The sequence below is a fragment of the Papio anubis genome, chromosome 14, assembly GCF_008728515.1.
Source record: "Papio anubis isolate 15944 chromosome 14, Panubis1.0, whole genome shotgun sequence".
Classification (NCBI taxonomy): domain Eukaryota; kingdom Metazoa; phylum Chordata; class Mammalia; order Primates; family Cercopithecidae; genus Papio; species Papio anubis.
Window position 1 is genome coordinate 30791974 of NC_044989.1, and position 20026 is coordinate 30811999.

General features: G+C 47.9%; 1 protein-coding gene across 4 annotated transcripts in view; it reads right to left on the reverse strand.

Annotated features, from left to right (window-relative positions):
- The window catches only part of GALNT14 (polypeptide N-acetylgalactosaminyltransferase 14), a 227687-nt gene that overhangs the window by 61731 nt on the left and 145930 nt on the right, over positions 1 to 20026 (reverse strand). For all 4 annotated transcript variants that reach the window (XM_021924716.1, XM_021924718.2, XM_021924717.2 and 1 more), the window contains exon 2: positions 19824 to 19993. In XM_021924716.1, coding sequence (XP_021780408.1) covers positions 19824 to 19993 — 170 coding nt within the window. The remainder of the gene's footprint in view (positions 1 to 19823; positions 19994 to 20026) is intronic.

Genomic DNA, 20026 nt, shown 5'->3' on the forward strand with positions numbered 1-20026 from the left:
CCCGAAGAGGCAGTTTCTACTGAGCTCTGGAAACCAGCAGGTGCAGCGACCTGTCCAGGAGGGAGGGACTGGCTGCTGCTCCTCGGTAACAGGAAGATGGGAAACCGCTGGCTGGGCTGCCACAGGCACATCCTAGTCAGGGGCTTCCACTGCAGTCTGACCAGGTGGGTGAAGATGTGACCTCAGCAAGGCCCTGGGTGAGGTGGTTCATGCGCAACTATTACTAAACAAAAAGCTATGTTGATCTAACTAGAAATGAGGATTTCCTCCCAAGTCCTGCACTTCCAGCACACATTGCAGAGGTCAGACCCAGACAGAGAAAATGAATGGGTCATTTTCATCATGTTCCATTTCCCTAATTTCCAGGGCCAGAAAGGCGAAGAGAGACACAAGCATAAGACATAAAGTGGGAATGGGACCAACTTCCTGGGAGAGAGCTCTCTGTCCCCAAGGAGGTGACAATCTATGGATCCCAGTTGCAGGTGGTGTGGGCACATCTTTCCCTCCCCCACATCCCTCTGTCACTCCATCACCAGTGCTAGCACAGATGGCTTCATGGACAATGGTTCATCCCTTCCTTTCCTCACCACCAGCCGCAACGCAGAGCCAATGTGTGTGAGGAAGAACGAATGAGAGGAGAAAAGCTCTTGGCCACATGACCTTTCCAGAATGTCAGTTCTCTCAGGACTCAGGGCAGTGATCTTGCTACCGGCTTTTAGAATCACAGATTTCATTTTTAGATCTGAGAACATCTAACACCTCCCCAGCTCAGATCTATGTAAGGAAGCCTGCTCTCAGCTATGAGGAAAAATATAAAATGCCGAATCTGTGGCTGGCCCCTTGGTTCAAACTGAACTCTTTAGAAGAGAAAAATGCAAGCAGTATAAAAAGTATGACAACTGTAAAATCAAAAATTCCTTTTAATCACATTTCATGGGCAACACTGATACACTGTAAGGCATGAAATTTTTATTTCATGTCAATTTTGCCGGGATTTCACATGCAGATTAATTTGTTCATTCACAGAAACATATACTGCTCTTACTTCTTGCCTCAATAGCCACCCTCACTCTGGTTACAGAAATCCTGTGTTTCAGAAAAGACACTTAACATAACAGTGAGATACGCTATTCCATTATATCACCACCTTTGAATTGCTGAACGTGTTATTAATTCCAGTGGTCTAGGAAGGGAATAAGTGGGTCAGAACAGAGAAGTGAACTGCTTAGGAACTTGGTTGGGTGCTCTGGTGGGCAGCTTTCAAAGAGTTCCCAGTGTCTACTTCCTTTAACCTCTAACCCTAACCCTGATGAGCATCTTCTCTTGACCCCATGAGATGACCTTGTCATCCCTCTGCTTCCCACACCTCAGCCAAGCCTGCTGACCCTCCTGAGTTCCACAGCTCACTATGCACTATGTGCCAAAACCAAGAGATATTCTCTAATCCTGCCTCTTTCTGCCCCAGACCCAATGTAATCAAATGTAGTCTTGGGCATTTGTCTTATTTATCTCTCCATCTGGCTGTTTCTCTCCATTTCCATTCTGTCTTTTCTAGATTACTGCAGCAACTTCCTCTCTGGCTGTATCCCTTTTCAATCTACCCTGCATGCTGCAGCTAGAATGATCTTTCCAGAACTGCATCTTTAACATCTTTCAGTGCTGCCTAACTGCTCACAAAATCAAATTGAGACTCTTAATTGTGGCTCACCATCCTTAGTGGCCTGGCACCACTTCTGATTCCTGCCCTCTGCACTCTCAAAGTTCTAGCCACGTTCCACTTCACTTGCTCTTTGTCACCTCTGGAACTTTGCAGGTGCTGTCTCTCTCCTATATATCTGAAATGCACTCTCCTCGCTTCCAAGGCCTGGCTATTTTTTCCTCTTCTAATCTTGGCTTGGAAGTTACTTCCCCTGGGAAGCATTTCAATCTCCCAAGGCTTTTCCAACGTGCCTCTCTAGGACCCTGTGTTCACCCCATTGCTGTAATTTATTACCAAGCACTGTGAAATTACTTTTCTGTCTCCTCTACTGACTGTTGCTACCGTGAAGGCAAGGACTTATTTGTAGTTGTAACCTCAGTACCCAGGATGGTGACTAAACATACTAGACATACGATAAATGTCTGAAGAATGAGTAGAGGGATAAGTGAAGGTGGGAGGCAGGTTAGGCTTACATAGGGTCAAAGCCGGAGAGGAAAATGTCCTTTGCCAAGCTATGGGTGACACCCTCACAAGGAGCTCCAGAGCAGTAAAAGCTAAGCAAAGGCCAAGGTGAGTGATACAGCAGAGAGACCAAATAAGTTGCCCAAACTGAAGAAGAGTCTGGAAGCTGAAGTACGGAGCCATGAGTTGGGGAGGGGGCTGGCGATAAGAAGCCTTGGGCTAAGGGTGTCCTGGGGAATATCAGGTGGCATCTGGTGTCTGTGGAGAGGTCTTAATTTTTGTCTATCATGCTGGATATACTCAACTGTGTTTAAAAGGCTGGGATGTCCTTGTTTACCAAAGTTCCAAGAATGATGAAAAATGCCAATGATGAAGCAAGAGGAGAAAGACTGAAGCCTTCAACAGAATGGCCCAGACACCCTCTTCTCCTAGACATGCATTATCCAGTAGGGCAGCCACGAGCCACACGCAGTTACTGAACACTGGAAATGTGTCTGGTGTGAATGGAGATATACTGTAAATGTAAAATATGCCCAAGATTTCAAGCACTTAGTATGAAAAAAAGTGAAATATTTTACTTATATTTTTTACACTGATCACATGTCAAAATGTTAGTATCTAGATACATTGGAGTAAATCAAATATATTACTAAAATTAATTTCACTTCTTTTACCTTTTTAAATGTGACTACTATAAAATTTTAAATAATATGTGGCTCACATCTATTTCTGTTGGACATCATTGTCCTAAGTTGTCCCTGAACTTTAATTGGTATATAATACAAATTAAAATTTCAACGTTAGTGCCAGATAATTGTTTCTAGGTCTTGGTTTTCTGGTATGAGTAAAGTAAAATAAAAACATTATAGAGACAATAATTAGGTTCATGACATTTTACTTTGTGGGAAAGTATATATTTTTAAAATCCCATCATTTACCATCACCATCATTTCAAAAAGAAACAGTACTTAAACACCAGAAAAGGCCACAATCTCAAAATAATTAATAGCTCTTTCAATTGTAAATGTAGCTTTAAGAAAATCTCTCTCCTGTCTCCTCTTTTCCCCAATTCCATAGATCACACCTGCATTCATTTACCAACTGGCATCTGAAAGAACTGTTTAAGGGTTTGTTCCACTGAATTATGACAAGCCTTTGACCACCCTCAGCAAAAAAACATAATTACTGAACACAGAAGGCTGGACATCTCCCACTCTTTGTTCTGGAACCAGCAGATCCATCTCAGTTCTCAGTGCTGCTCAGGGTAGCAAGCTGACAGGGTTTTTCAATCTCTGGCCCCAATCTACCTCATCAAGCAGTTCTGCTGCCTGTGCTGACTCATGCAATCCGGGCTCAGAAGGACCACCTGACTTAAAGAATGTAGACTCCTCTGGCTGCATTTAGAGACCTCCTAGAAATGACCGTTACTCCAATGAACCAAGATCCTTCTGTTTTTCCAAACAACTAATCTTGATCTTTTACATTGCCTAGCCCCTTCCAAGTGAGTGGAACCCTGAGGTTTGGTGGAAACCCTGAGGCAAGCGGCAGCGTCTGCTCTCCAGGAAGATCAGCAGATCTATGGAGGCTGCAAAGAGGTTTCTCTTGGAACACTGCCAGGACCTGTGTTAGCCGGTACCAAGTACCACCCAGAGAGCAGCTGTGTGTGCATGTGCATGTCTGTGTGTGTGTGTGCAAAAAAGAATCTTCTCAAAAGGCAAATGCAGAGCCTAGCTGGGACAGAAAGTGCGGAGTTGGGCCAAGACTTATTTTTGAAACGTTTCCTAAAAAAGATACCTTGGTGTCTGGGACCAGAGCTCCTTCATGTCTTATTTTAGCCCTGCTCAAATCACATCATACAACAGTAATAATAGATGACACAATTGAATCCTCACTCTGTCTCAGGTATTCTTTCCAGAGCTTTCAGCCTGCACAGTAACTCCCCGAGGTGGGTGCTGTAATTCTCCCTCTCATGGTGGTGGAGAGGGCAAGTCACAGTCAGTGAGTGGTGGGGCCTCAACACAAACCCAGATGGTCTGGCTCCCCAGTCGGTGCCCTCACGAGCTCTACGAGAATGCCCTGTGAAGATTATCCAGACTCACTGCCTCTGAAACCCTTTATTCCATATTGGCTTTTCTGTCTTTTTTCCATTTTTTTTCTTTTTTTTTGAGACAGGGTCTCACTCTGTTGCCCAGGCTGGAGTGCAGAGGCACCATCTCGGCTCACTGCAACCTCCGCCTCCCGTGTTCAAGCGATTCTCATGCCTCAGTCTCCAGAGTAGTTGGGACTACAGGCATGCGCCACTATGTCCAGCTAAGTTTTTTGTATTTTTAGTAGAGACAGCGTTTCACCATGTTGGCCAGGCTGGTCTCAAACTCCTGACCTCAGGTGATCTGCCCACCTCGGCCTCCCAGAGGGCTGCAGTTACAGGCGTGAGCCACCATACCCAGCCCTTCTGTCTTTTATCTTGAATGCTGCATGCTGGAAGATTCTGGAAAGATGGAAAATCATGGGTCTGGGTCATCCCTCGCTTGCTAAAGCATAGTATCTCCCCTTGATATTCCTAGAGCTATTTCTTGATATTTCTCAGACTTTCCACCTAAAAGATCAGAGAAGCATCATTCCCTCCTTTCACCTGAAAGGGGAATGTTCCTCCAATTGCAATAGCTGTAAAGAGCAAAGGTAAAGCCCACAGCCAAGGAACTCCAGGAATATGCCAGACTCAGCACCCTGAGCTCAGGAATGGTCTGTTTGAGGGCCAGCGGTCTATGCCTCTTCCCCAGGGCACTCACATCCGTGTGCCATTCTGGTCTGAAGCAGGGAGGGAAAAAGCAAAGGCTTCCCATACCTTCCTGCACCTTCCTACCGTCAATCCACCCCTGAGCCAATCCTGCAGTCAAATCTGCCTCCTTTTTATATCCTCAAGCCTGATCTACACCCCCTAGTTTGTCCTCCTGCAACAGCTGCCTGACTATTCTTCCCACCTGTGGAAGAATCACTTCCAACCACTCCTCCCACCCTCTCCACAGCCCTTCTCTGTTCCATCTTCCTAACACACTGCTCCTGTAGGAGCCTCCCCCAACCTTCAGAGCCACCTGGAGTTAAACCTTCACCAGCATCCCAAGGCCTCCACCCTTGTGTTAGCTCTTCAGCACCCTGCCCCCATGTTCCCTTGCAGGAGCCTCCTGGCCCTGCTAAACCAGCCCAGTCACTGCCCTTGACTGTACTTGAGTCACAACCTCCACAAATCTCCCTAGATTCTGTTACCTTCCCTCCTCCAGCTGCCCAAACTGTCACTGTTCTGCAGTTTCGCTGAAATCACTTCCTCCACCACACTCCACGTGGCCTCCTGGTATGACTGTTCCCCTGTCTAAATCACTGTACCATCTTCCTAGGTAACTGCTGCCTTCTTGCAGGCAGGGGCCACTTTTCCACTTCTTTAAATTCCTATGGACAAGTTATTCAAGCTACTGGAGTCAATTTCTTCATCTCTAAAACCAGGGTCATAGCAAAGTTGTGAGGCTGAACCGAGAGAACATATATATGGTGCCTCCCACACATCAGGGGAATGGTATGATCAATACGTGTTTGCCAATTGTGGCGCTGGATTTATGTGTGAACATGGAGAATTCTTTGCTGAGCGAGGATGGTTTTAAATTTCCTGTGGTTTGATTTTCTCCCTCTGTTCTGAGGATTCACTCGCTCACCTGCACCTGCACTCCCAATCCCTGATATTCTCAGTAGCTTGAGAAGGAATCACGAGGTGCTCTTCAGGCCCCATTCACTCAGCTGATACTGATGGACAGTGTGAGTGCCAGGCACCGTGCTAGGCTTGGGAGATGCAAAGATAAGTCAACATCCCTGCCCTAGCTACTCAGGGGCTTGGAAGGGAGATAGACAGTAAGCTGATGTCTGCAATGCACAGCAACGGGTGCTGCTCAGGGTGAGCATGGAGGACGGAGGGGCTGCCAAACTCAGTCCGAGGGGCAGGCGGTCTTCCCGAAGAGGAGACCCTCCACACAGACTCCCAAAACACAAAAGGGCATCCTGAACAGAGAAAGCAGCAATGATGAGGAGGCCTGAATCCTCACAACACAGTCGGCACAGGCCATGGCCTGATGGGGGTGGCCTTGGCTTCAGGGTGGGGGTGGAGACAGGCACCGTGTGCCCACAGCATGTGAAGAGTTTCAGGTGAGGAGTGATCCTTCTGCATTTAGAAAGCCAGAGCCAATGAGGAGGGCAGCTGGGGCCTATCGCAGTCACCCAGGTGAGAGGGGGCAGTGGCTGAGTTTGGCAGCAAGATATCTTACGGAGCAAGAGATATATCAGAGGAGACCACAAAATGAGGGTGGGGAGAGAGCAGGATGATGCTACAGATCACGGCTTGGGTGAAAGTCTGAAGGGTGGTGGCACTGGCCTGAGGTGAAGCAGACGGGAGCAAAGAGGGTGCTTGCTATCTTGAGAGGCAGGGCAGGCAGGTGTGGAACAAGGAGTACATGATGTGACCTTACGAGGAATCGAGGAGGAGAGACAGGGAGGAGCAGGGAGGCAGAAGACTCAACCACCAGGCCTGCTCTGGCCAGGCCACAGTTATCATGAGGGTCAGACAGGTCAGGAGGGGAGAGCAGTTTGGATAATACAATAAAGTTTCCATGAAGATCAGGGGTTTCTCTTGTTGCCTCAGGGACAGCAAAGATAAGCTCAAGGACATTTACTGATCTTGCCCCTCGCTAGCCCAGTGGGACCCTCACTGCTCTGTGATCCACAGGGTCCCCAGCTGGGTCCTACTTCCATCACATCCTACGGTCTCCGCTTACTTTGCCAGCTGCCTAGGGCCTCATGTGGCCCTCAGCACTCCATCCTGCATCTACCACCCTCGGCTCAGAGGTCTCCCTCCCACAGCAGGCCCCACCCAGCTGTCATCTCTCCTGCTCTTTTCATCTCTTGTCAAACTCATTTTGCAGTTGCTGACCCCTGGCTCTAAATCACTCCCTCTGCTGGCCTTGGCTTCCATCCCCAGTATCTTGCAAGCACAAATTTTACCAGATGTGACATTGCAGTCGCCTCCTTGCTAATTTTGCTTTCCAGTTTTTAAAGTAAGTCTGACATTCAGGCAAATGGGACGTTCAGCACCAGGAGCCAAGGCTGAGGCCCAGAGCTCTCCAAGGACTTCCCTGCCTACATGCCCTGCACCCAGGCCACCTTGTTCTCAGCTCCACTGTGATTCTACATGAGCCACAGCACCCCGACTCAGAGCTGGGGAGCAGGGTGCAGAGCCAGGACCTCTCCACATTCATCCATGTCACCCATTTCTCCACCCCTGGACCTGTTACCTATCTGCCCTGCCTTCCAGACCTGCTTTGGCTCACAGCTGCGAAGCAGTGGGAAAGATGATGAAGCCAGAACTATTGCTGGTCCTGATGACCCCTCTTGCCTGGGTGACTGTGGCAGGCCCCAGCTACCCTCCTGATGCCAGTACTAACTTGACTACTCAGGCCCACAGCTAGCAAACAGTCACCAAGTGCTTACTAGAGGTTAAAGATGAGGCTCGGCATTTGACATCAATCATTTCACCTCACCCTGAGGGCCATTATTATTCCCATTTTACAGATGAAGAAATGGAGTCTCTAAGAGTTTGAGTAACTCACCCATGGTCCAGGTAGCAAGTGGCAGAGATGTTGTATGTCAAAGTTCACAGCACTAGGAGACCTAGCCCAGCCACTTAGTCAACCAGTTATGTTGCCTGGGTCTCAGCTTCCTTCTCTGTGAAATGGCAATGACCTCTTCACCCAAAGGGCTATTGAGGACATGAGAAAGAGATGGGAAAGCACTTTGTGAAGTCCTATAGAAATACAAGGCATGGGCCGGGCACAGTGGCTCAAGCCTGTATTCCCAGCATTTTGGGAGGCCGAGGCGGGCGGATCACCTGAGGTCAGGAGTTCGAGACCAGGCTGGCCAACATGGTGACACCCCATCTCTACTAAAAATACAAAAATTAGCTGGGCTTGGTGACAGGTGTCTAAAATCCCAGCTACTCAGGAGGCTGAGGCAGGAAAACTGCTTGAACCTGGCGGGGTGGAGGTTGCAGTGAGCTGAGATCAGGCCACTTCACTCCAGGCTGGGAGAAAGAAATACAAGGCATGAAGAGTCTTACTCTAAGGGCTTCCTGCATGGTTCATCCTCTCCTGTAGGAATTGCCCCAGGACCTTGGTCCCAGCACAGAGCCTCCTTGAAATTTCCTCAGGCCAATCCTACCAGCCCTGCTTCTTCCCGGCAGTAGAGGCACATGTGTTATATCATAAGAGCCAGTGGTTCTTTGAAGCACTTGGGGGCAAATGGTAATGGAACTTGACAGTGATCCAGGTTTTAAAGAGAAGACATCTGTGTGTTCCAGCTCCTTATTCTAGACTGAAAAATGTGGGCAGGTCACCAATGTTTGCAGTCAAGCTGCCTTCTACATGATGTGCCAACTCCAGGAGCAAGCAGCTCTGCTATCGCTGTGTTTAATAGGTCTGGGGCTTTCAGATAAGTGAGAAGACATGTCAAACCAGCCTACATGTGCACCTCAGGCTGGGAGAGGTCTGGTGACCTGCACTGCGTGGAAGGCATGAGAGGGCGGAGAAGGCCCGCATGAAGAAATGGACAAGGTGGCAATAAAAAGGGCTCTGATGCTCTGCGGGGCCCTGGAGTCCTGTTAGGAAGGGAAGTATGTGAGTTGGAAAGAGTGATCCAGGGCAGGGGGAGGGGCGGCACTGCTGAGCAGGAGGGCTTCATGTTTCTGGAAATAGCGTCCAACTTACTTAGTTCCTAAGCCAGTTCCTGCATGCTCTTACCGGCAGAAGTCTTTTCAAACCAGCAGACAGAGCTGGAAATGACCTTAATAAGTGTCTCCGGCTTACTTCTCTCATCTTACATGGGAGGAAACAGACACCCAGGGAGCTGAAGGCATTGTTGGGCAGTATCTTAGAAAGGGTATGCATCCTCTCAGGCTCAGGCCAGTTATTTTTTCCCCTTACTTTATCATGCTGCCTCAAAATACTGGACAAAATGGCAAAAAATAACCAGAAGAAAGGCAGGTTACTGAGTGGGGACTGAGAACCAGGCCCTCTGTGCTTGCTTCTTGAGCAAAAGGCATAGACAGATGCAGAGAGAAGGGGCACAACGCTTGCTCGGGCATGCAAATGGTTCAGAAACAGGAAAATGTGTGCCACTTCATTGATCAGCAGAGAGAGGCAAATTTAAACCACAATAAGACACCACTACTCAGCCTCCCGGTAGGCAAAAATGAAAGAGACAGACGATAGCAAGTGATTGATAATGAGGACTTGGAGCAACAGGGACTCTGCTATAAGCACTTCATTAAATATTTAATGATATCTACAAAAGCTTCTAGGGGTACAGCCTACAGAAACGCAGATGCCCGTTCACCAAAAGACAAGTAGAAGCTTAATCATAGGAGCTCTAGTCATAAAAGCCAAGCTAGAAAAACCCCAAAGGAGCATTGATAGTTGAGTAGATATAGAAATTGTAATATATTCACATGAAGGAATACTACACAGCAGTGAGAATGAACAAACTGTGTCTTCCAAAATGTGGCTGAGTTTCATGCACAGAACTTTGAGGGAAGCCAGATACACAAGAGTACATACTGTGTAATCCCATTTACATAAAGTTCAAAACCAAGCAACATTAATCTACAGCTTTTGAGGACAAGGTAGCCACGAAGGATTCTGATGGGGCACGGGCAAAAGAGTGGCTCCTGGGAAACTGAGAATATTCTTTAACCTGATGTAGACACTTGATGCAGGAAATAGGTGTGTTCTCTTTGGAAAAATTCTTCCAGATGTGCCTGCAGGAGGTGTGTACTTTTCCATATGTATGTTATATTTCAATAAAAGATTTCCTTGAGAAAAGATGAAGAGAGTTTCTGGTGTTGGGGCAGATTTTGCTTGTGCTGGAAGATTTCAAAAGCCACTGAACTGGAACATGGAAAGCTCATGAAATAGACAAAAGCTGCAGCCAAACTCAACAGCGTTGTCTTTTCCACTCCTCCTGTGTTCCCCATAACATGGAGGAGAGCACCCCCGGAATGCAGAGTGCAAATCCAGGGAATCTTCTTCACCCTTCTTCCTCTGTACTTTAAAGATAGATAATTCAGCGGAGAGAGAACTGATACCACATTGCCCTTGGTGTTACTGAAACCCTGAGTTCATGGGCCAGGGCTTATTTTCAAGGCTAGCTTAAGGGGTCATGCCTCCTGTGGAAAGTGATCTGTAAGGTGGGGAGGTACTAGTGGCCTGGGGAGGGTAGTAAGGTAGCTCCCACTTGTCCACCTGGGGGATTTATTCACTGGGGGCATTCAAGTTCCATGAGGGCAAACTTTCAGTCTGGTTGTTGTTGTTGTTGTTTTTTGTTGTTGTTGTTTTTAACTGATCTATACCTAATAGTCTTAGACTCAATAACTTGTAGAATGAATTATCCCTCGCAAATATTCAATCCAAATCAGTTTTCCATCCTGGGCATTGAAAATATCTCTACATCTCTTTCCACATCTCTTTTCCCTGCCTCGTTCCCCAGGTAATGTGAAATGTAGGAGGCAAACTTAGGGAGGGAGAAGGTAAATCTGTCTCCAGAACAAAGACCACTTGGTACCTTTCAAAGCCACACAAGGTTCTTCTTGGGTTACCTGCCCACAGGCATTTGGCCCAGATAGCAGAACACCAGATGACACTATTTATTGAATTAGATGGCTGAAATGTATTAGTTTAGTACCTCCGGGCAAAGCTAAAATATAATAATCAAACTATCTTAATTAGGAAACCCAGAATCCTCATCTATCACCTCTTCTCTTTGCCCCAAATCACAAGTCAAACACACACACACACACACACTTTCTCTCTAACTCAGTGAACTTTAGACATAATAATAAGTTCTATGTTTGTGACAAAATAATATAAAATATATGGACCCACAATCTGAAAAATTGATTTTGCACTTCAGCCAAGCATGGACTAGCTGTGTGACCCTGGACAAGCCCCCTAACCTCTCTGAGCCTGGGTCCCCCAACCTAGGTGTGCAACGGTTAATCTGCTAGTCTTGCTGTTCTGCTCAAGTCTGTGCAGCCCACACTGGTGCTCATTCTGGAAACCTAGCAGTGAGTCTGGGGATGAAGGACAGACTCCTTTTCCAGACCCTACCAGCTCCTTCTCCCCTAAGACTAGCTCCTGCTTCTCACTGTTCCTGCCTTGCTTCAGAACGAACTCCCCAGTGGAAGATCCAATGCCCCCACTCTGAGGATGAAAATGCTTTCAGGCCAAGTTTCCATATCAGGCTCTAGCTCCCGGGCCAGCCGCCTGTTCAGCCTGCACTTTGTTTGGGACAGTTGTCCAGCCTTGGGGCGGGGGCACCACTCCTGCCTGATACTGCTTTGCTCCGTCACACTTTGGCTTCTTTCGTCCTGGCTGTGGTGCTGGCCAGGAATATGTTACTTAGGGCATCTCCCAGGGTTGCTGTGACAATGAGGCAGTGACAGTGTGAACATGGAAGCATTCCAGGGTTTACTGAATAAACTCTAATCTCCTTATCCTGAATTCAAGACTTTGCCACATGTCCCCAGGTTATCTTCCAGAATATTCTCCCCCATCTCTCCCCTCCATCATTCCACACCCTAAGTAACTGGGCTTACTCCTACAAAACACTGGATCTTCTATCTCCTTACATTTCCTTATGCTTTTCCCTCAACTTGAAATGCCTACTACCTGGTAAAATCCTACATGCCCCACTCACCAGCACACTAACTGCAGCCCACGCCATCTCCTTCCAAAAGCCTCTGCCTCCCAGCCACGTGTAAATTCCTTCTCCTTCACAGGCCAGCCTAATGCTATTTTGTCCTTTTCACAGGACAGCTCCTGTGCTGTGCTACATGGCCAAGATGGAAATAACTAAACCCAAACCAGGGACAGGGCAGGAGCTGGGTGCTTGAACACTGAGGGCAGGAAATTCATGTATTAATTCCAAGAGCAAGGTTATGGCCTTAACATAATCTGCATTTGAACATCAGGAATTGGTCCCATGTCCATTTCTCCCACTAGGCCATGAGCCCCTGGGGAGTGCACACTAGTTCCTAACACAGGACTTGGCACATGGCAATTGCTCAATAAATGTGTGGAGTAAAGGTATGAGCAAATGAGTGAGTGAATGAATGAATGAATGAATGAAATGTACAATGCAAGGTCAACATTAGCAGGAATTCACTAAGAAACAAGGTGCAAGAAAATAAATTAAGCTAAGGCAGTTTAGATAAATTCTCATCCGTGTTGTTGACTGGTCCCCTTTGAAGTCTGAGGAGTTACCCCTTTGGGAAATCTCCCAGAAACTCAAAAAAACAGGCACTCAAAGAACAGCAGGAGGGGCCTGCAGGCTCAGAATTCAAGGAAATCAAGGGACCAAGACTGGGGAGGAATCCTGACCCAGAGGCCCTTGCTAACTCCTGTGCTTTGCTATGTGGCCAAGACAAAACTAACTACACAGAAAACAGACATGGCAGGAGCCCCTGTGGTCGTTCCTCCCCTCTTACCCTGGCAAGATGGTACTGCAAACTGCCCCAGGCTGTGGACACAGTTCTGCTGCAGAGCCACTTCCGGGATGTCCTGCAACTCTTCCTGCTGTTCCCTTCCTCCCCCAGAGGAGGAGATGCTCTGGAGTGACTCAGAGATCAAACTCAGAGATGCTCTGGAGTGAAGGCACTTAGGCCCACTATCAACAGGCTCACATCCTGTATTGAAAAGTGGCGCACGGGGGGACCAAAATGTCACAGAGGGGCTAGCTTGTTTGCAAAAGCTAAGTATCTGTGATGGGCTCTCCCTCCCCTCCCCATGGCTGCATGGTGTGGAATCACTAACGCTGTGCTGAGCTAGTGGAATAGCCTCGACTCTGAGGCAATATGAACATTTTTTATGCTTTGCCATTCCAGCTGTAAAGATTTTTATCCTATTACTGCTAAGTGACGAGTACAAGGAGAGAAATGATGATCTTTGGCAGCCATTCCAACTGAGTAAATAGAAGCAGGGAGAAATGCTACGAGAGGCTGGGCCACTGCCCCCTCATTTCCCAGGAGGAAAAGGAGCCAAGGAAAAATGTCTTCCTGGTGGGATGTATCAAAGTGTGGAATTTTCCCTCCAGGCAAGTGATGGGCGCCCCACTGTCTGAGTCATTTAGCACCGCACTGGACAAAGGCTGGGAGGATATGCGGAAGAAAACACAGAGACCCAGCCAAGCCAGGCAGAGGTGACCCAATGAGGCTTCCCCAGCTAGAGCTTTTAGCCCATAGCTCACCAGCTCAGTCCACCCTGACGCCTGCTCTCTGCAATCAAAGCAACCCCATAATAGGCACTGCTAGTAAGAACACACATATGCTTTATCAAAATATTCCCTCCCTTCTGGAGGGGTGTGTCTCTATTTGTGGCTACTTGTCTGCCAGATGTTTTATGTACCACTTGGATAATGGCAAATCCAGCTGTCACCAGAATGGGTGATGGGATGGAAGAGGGACGACTGGAAAATGAGGACTACTTGTTGGACCGGTCAATGCTTTATGTATTGAAATGTAATTGTGGCTAATAGTTCTCTATCGTATTAAAATGCAACTGTGGTTTTTGCCACTAAAGGTAATGGCAAAAAACGCAATTACTTTTGCACCAACCGAATATATAACTAGCAGAACTCCTCTGGACAATCATCTCAGACTCACTTCAGCTAGAAGTTGTCTGTTCCTTACAGTGAATTCGATAGTTAAAGCACATCACCTACCTCTCACCCCCAGTACATGTAGCCCCATTTTATTCATCTTCATGATCTCACAGGACTTTAGCAGTGACCTGGCAATGAAGGCTCTCCTCTGTGTTAGCACAATTGTCGACCTCATGAGGGGAAGTTGGAGCTAGGATGTCCCCAGGCAAGCTCCATGTTTTGTTCAACTGAGGTGAGTGGGGGCCAGCGTATGTGTATATATCTGGAATGAAGAGACTATAAATGGAAGAATGCATTCATCTATAATGGTGTGGAGACTTGAGGAATGATGAAGCTTTGAGGTTAGCCAGTCCAACACCTTTATTTCACAGCTGAGAAACGAGGCTGAGAGGAGCAGGGATATGCTGAAAGCCACTGAGGGGTACCTTGTTCTAGCCTTGTCACCTAGCCTGAGACTAGGGGTGAGAGAGCCAGGCTGCAGCAGAGATGTGCATGTCTACAGGCTGATGCCAGAGGTTTCCATCTCAGCAGTGAAGATCACATCAAACGCGTGTAAGGGGTGTGGTGGGCATGGGAAGGCCGTTAACGCCAAGCACGAAGGAGCAGGGCATGCCTGCGAAGCTGTAGAACTTACCTTTTGAACCATACTGGATGTGGCGTCACTCAGTGCCCACCGCCAAGGACCCTGGAAATCCTGGGAAAGGCTCAAAGCCTGCCCCTGTCTTAGCTCCTTTTACTCCTGCTCTCTGCTATCTCACATTCCACATAGACTGGACTGTCTCTTGTAAAATATCATGGACTTCACGGGCGAAGAACTAAAAGACAAATGGCTACTCGCTTCCATTCCAGATATAGGGAAATTAAGCCCCCAGGCCTCTCTGGGCTTTTTTAAATCACATGGTGCCCTGCATGGCTTGCTTGTAAGGGGTCCACACCGCTGGTGCATCTGGGGATTCAATCAGCACAGCTGCCTGCTGGGCAAAACTTCTACAGCCTTCCTCCTTTCTCCCCCTCCTCACCCACCTGCTGCCTCCTCCATCATGCGGCATCTTCAGATTTCTGAGCTGCTCACCCCAACACCCGCCCTCCTGGCAGCACTTGCTCTAATGCTCAGCTAATAGTTCTCTGTTTCAGGCGCTGTCCAAACGCATCCTATAAATCAGAATCCAATTACTGTGGTAAGAAAATTGGAAGCAAATTTAATAAGCTCAGACCCCTCCCACATGCGGTTTCTTCACCCTTCTTTTTTCAGTAATGAGAACTCTTTAAGGGAAAAGCATTTTTCCTTTAACTCGGAGTCTGTTCTGATTCCTTCTACGAGGCCCCTGAGGATCGAAGGGTGATGAGAAGGGGCTTCCTTTAGCTCCTCTTTTCCTCGCTACACATAAAGCAGGTGGGAGAGAGTGGTCAATTGCCTTTCCAGTCTTATCCTCCCTTTCATTTGTTCAACATTTATTGAATTCCTATCACACACAAGGAAAGCACTGTAGGAGATGCTCAGCGTGTTACCCCTGAGGGCAACTGATATCAGTAGGACCTTAGCTGCAAGGCATGATGGGAACACAAAGGAGGCCCAGCAGGGGCAAAGACTGTATCAATGTGATTGGATGTCCTCAAGGAACCAGAAGTCCAGAGTGGGCCAATGGCGATGGGGCCAGGAGTGACCCCACTATAGGAGCTTCTCGGTAGAGGTGACGCCAATTGCTAGGAGGATGGCAGGACATGAAGCCTGTGAATGAAGGAACTGGGAAAGGAGGGAGAGGCAAGAAGGAACCAGAGAGGCCAACGTCTCTGCAGGGCCAGAGACAGAAGTCATGTCAGTGGAGAAATGGAGAGGGCTGTAGTGTGTGGGGAGGTGGTGGCCTTATTCCAGGGCCTCTACTCTCTACTCAGACCCTCAGCCTTTTGGCTTCACCACCTATGAACTTCACCTGGGTTACAAAAATAAGCCACAGGTACAAGCTGGTGCTCTGTGGTTTCTAAACTCGAGCCAGCATTAGAATCACCTGTAGCTCTTGCCGAGACGCAATCAGTTCAGATCGCTACACTCCACCCTCAGAGTTTCTGAACCCCTAGTTTTGGGTAAACCTAAGAGTTTGTGTTTCTAACAAGTTCCCAAGTGATGCTGATGCTGGTGGCCTGCTGGTTTGGGGAACCAGAATTTGAGAATGGTTGTTCTAAGTCCCTGCTATTCAAAGTGTGATTCATGGACCAGCGGGGTTGGTATGACCTGGGAGCTTGTTAGAAATGCGGACGCTCAGGCCCCATCTCAGATGTACTAAATCAGATTTTAACAAGATCCTCAGAGGGGTTCTTTGTTTGCCTATTTAAGTTTAAGAAGTGCTTACCTAGAGTAGTAGTTCTTAACCCTGGCTGGGGAGCTTAGAAAAGAGGTACTTCAGCTGGTTGGAGTCTGGGTATCAGCACTGAAAGAAAGCACCCCAGGTAATTCTCGTAAGAATCCTGGATTGAGAAATGCTATGACAGATGCTAAGGACCAGCACCCCACACTCACGGGGATTTGACACCACTCACTCCCATTTCTCTGGAATTGAACCTGACCTTGAAACCCACCTCTGTCCTCCTCTGCCACCCTCACCATCCATGACAACTTAGTGATCTTAATGCTCTTTCCTGGTACTCGGGGTATAGATGTGTGCTCACTTTGGGGGTTTAGTTGCGTCTCTTGCCTGATCATCTTGAGTTTTCTGGCAGAGACCTCTCCTTCCATTCCTGGCCCTTCAGTATCAGCCTGCCCACATACCCTGTAATAATAGCAACAACTAGAATTTGAAAAATATTTACTATTAGGTAGGTAAATACTTTATATATATTTTATTTGCTTTTTATAAAAACTGAATTAGGTAGGATCATTATTATGATTTTTACCCCTATTTTCCAAAAGAGGAAACTGAGGTACAGAGAAGCTAGCAACTTTAAGTTTACTCCTAGTCAGCAGCACAACCAGGACTGTAAACAGGGCAATCTGATCCCAGGATCAGTATCCTTAGCCTCTGGGCTGTTACTGCCTGCCTTCCATTCAACTCTGCTTTTACAAAGAAGGCTTGGCCTTGTCCTGTTGCTGGTGATGGGGTTGATAATACATGTTTACATTTCATTTTTGAGAACTTAGGTAAAAAGCAGGGCTGGATTTACAGCAGAGATCTTCACTGCAATTTCGTCCCCAAGGGGATGTCTATGGCAAAGTCTGGAGACATAGTTGGTTGTCACAACTTAGGGAGTGCGCTACTGGCATCTAGTAGGTAGAAACCAGGGATGCTGCTAAACAACCTACAATGCATAGGACACTCTGCGACAAAGTATTATCTACCCCCAAATGTCAGTAGTGCTGCAGAGAATCCCTGGTCCCCAGAACACAGGTCACCAGCAGCATCAGCTGGTCAGGTCTGAAGCAGACAGGGCCCAAAAGGCCAGGCAAACTCCAGGAATTGCATCAAGATGAAACTAGGACACAATGGGGAGACTGGAATCACAGAAGGATTAAGAGACATAGCTGATGACTCCAACCTACAGTCAAGGTTTCCCTGAGAACCAAGAGCTGAAAGTGGGAGATCCTGTAGACAGAAGGGCCCAGTTGAAAGAAGAAAACAGGGTTTTGCTGGCAGTCTTTGGAGCTCTCATCACTACAAGGGTGACACCAGTATGGTGACTAAACTTGGCTTGGAGATGGCTGATCCAACTGGTGGCCCCTCACAGTGCTAGCCTGGAGATTTGCACATAGTAGGTGATCTATACCCCTAGATGGCTGCTGGTCCCATGTGCTTGCCCTCATTCTCAATTGCCTGACCTTTCCTTTTCATGCACATTCAGAGTAAGCTCTTTAAGCCTGAAATTCTCTGAGTTACACAATCCCAGCTCCCACAGGGCAAGGCTGGTGCCCTAAGGCAGATATATGGCTGATATACTTTCCCTTTGTGTCTTCCCAAAGGGAGTCTAAATTCTGTCTAAATCCTCTCTTCCCTTCTTGCTGTAATCCCAGCAGATCACACGTTCTTAACAGATGGAACATACTGGGCTAGGTGCAAAGCCTGGAACTGGACATCGTGAGCTGGGCTCCTTGGAAACAGGCTCAGTTCTTCATCACCTACCACCACATATGCCCAGCTCTTGCAAAATGTTAGTTTCTGCCTCTAAATGGTAGAAGAAGGAAAGTGCAGAAACTAGTCCTGTTCAGAGTATCCCCAAGTACCTGCCTACTCAGTGAATTACTTGTTGCCTTCTCTCTGCAGGTGGGAGCAGTCACAGGTGTCTCTCAGGGGGCTGTCATCCAGATGCGCCAGCAACTTTCCTGGCTAGGAGACCTCCGTTTGTCCCTCAAGAAAGCCCTGGCCTCTGGACTCAGGACAAGGGTCCACCTGCCTAAGACCCAGTGGAGCTTCTCAGGCTCCTGTCTCCTGTCTGCTCCCTCTTCCCATCTCTCCTACATGCAGTTTCTGCTCGGGGAAATACAATAACCTAATATTTAAATAAAATTCTCTCAGATGCCAAGGAGTAGGACAAGTGCCCAGGAATTTAAACAGGAATAATACAAGACTCTGACTTTTAGACGCTTTCAGGCCAGCAGAAGGGAGTAAGCAGGTATAGCCCACACCCTGGGTCTCTGGCAGTAGGGGACTGCCAGGAACTGCTGCTAAGGCAGAGTCTGATGGGTCCCTCGAGGGGAGAGTTAAATTCACAGAAAGTCAGAGTTAGAAGAAGCTGTAATATCATCTAGTTCACCCCCCTTGCTATATTCATAGGGAAACCAAGACTTCAGCTGCTTTTGGCAATGATAGTGATTAACAAGGACTGGCTGAGTCACTCCAAAGCATACATGCTGTAGAAGACAAGGTTTCTGAGTAGTGCAACCTAGATGGGGACATGGAGTCCGCCAGCCTTCACAGGGTACCAACTTAAGAACTGCCAGAGGAATCAGCCTCATAAGTCATGAAAATTCTTGCTCTTCTGCTCATAAACCCATTTCCACAATGTGAGTACCCATGGACCCAGACAAATATAAGAGACTAAGAAGCTAACACCAGCACCACAGCCTCTCAGCATGCCAGTCTGCTATTTAAGGCTGATGCAAAGTCAAGTTCCTGCAGCAGACAAGAAAGGCCAACACAGGCCTTTGGCATTTCTGGGCCCCCAGTTTGGAGGCCAGAAGCCCGTGAGTGGAGGAGCTGGGATTGAGATTGAACCTGATTACCAGGTCTCACCAGGGTGCATAAGGGCTGCTATGACTCTAAAAAGGGTTGGTCGTGAGGCAGAAAGTCTTCACGAAGCCTCTTCTCGTTGGGAAACAAAGCTTTCTATGTAGCTCCAGGCCTGATCTCTGCAACCTACTGAAGGTATGGCCTGACTAAAGGCTGGCAGGATGGAGCTGTGTGAACGAGCCCCTCTGCAGGCAGACAGAAGAACCAATGGCAAGCTGGCTCCTCTTCTCACATGGCAAAATGTCCAAGGGCTGGCACAGGAAGGCTCTCTCCCAGTCACAGAAGACACCGCCCACCTACCTGCCCCAGGGTCCGATCATCCTGCCTTCCCCTACTTTGGAACCCAGGTCTGGGTGTGGGAATCTGCCAGGGAAAAACAGGCCTTGGCTGTAGTGTTTTTGGTGCTCTACGGGTTCGTGTCAGATGATCCCTAGGGTGAGGAGCAGGTTAAAGTGAAAGAGGCCACCCCTGCCCCCCAACCTCCTGGTGGGAATTGGAGGGTTTGGGATGGCTCTCAGCAGTAAGCAATAGGCAGCAAAGACAGGGTCAATCACCAAATCCAAATCCCTTTAGTGTCCAACCAGCAGCAGGTGGTCCAACCCAGTTCTTAGCACTGGGCGCTGCACACAGTAGGCCCCAAATCAAACCTGCTGTTGATCTCTTGACTGCAGGGGTAACAGAGTGGGAGAAGGAGGAGGTACCTCAGATGGCGAGTGTCCGGGATGGCCCGATTGCTGGAGATCCGCTCACTCTCCCGCTGGTTGAAAGCATACAGCTTATAGGGGTCGTCACCAACGCGCCACTTTTTGGCATTCAGATACCGCCGCTCATCAAACTGGTCCCACAGGTCATCCCAGTCAGCGTCTGAAGGCTGTGCAACACGAATGGGAAGTCTGTGAGAATG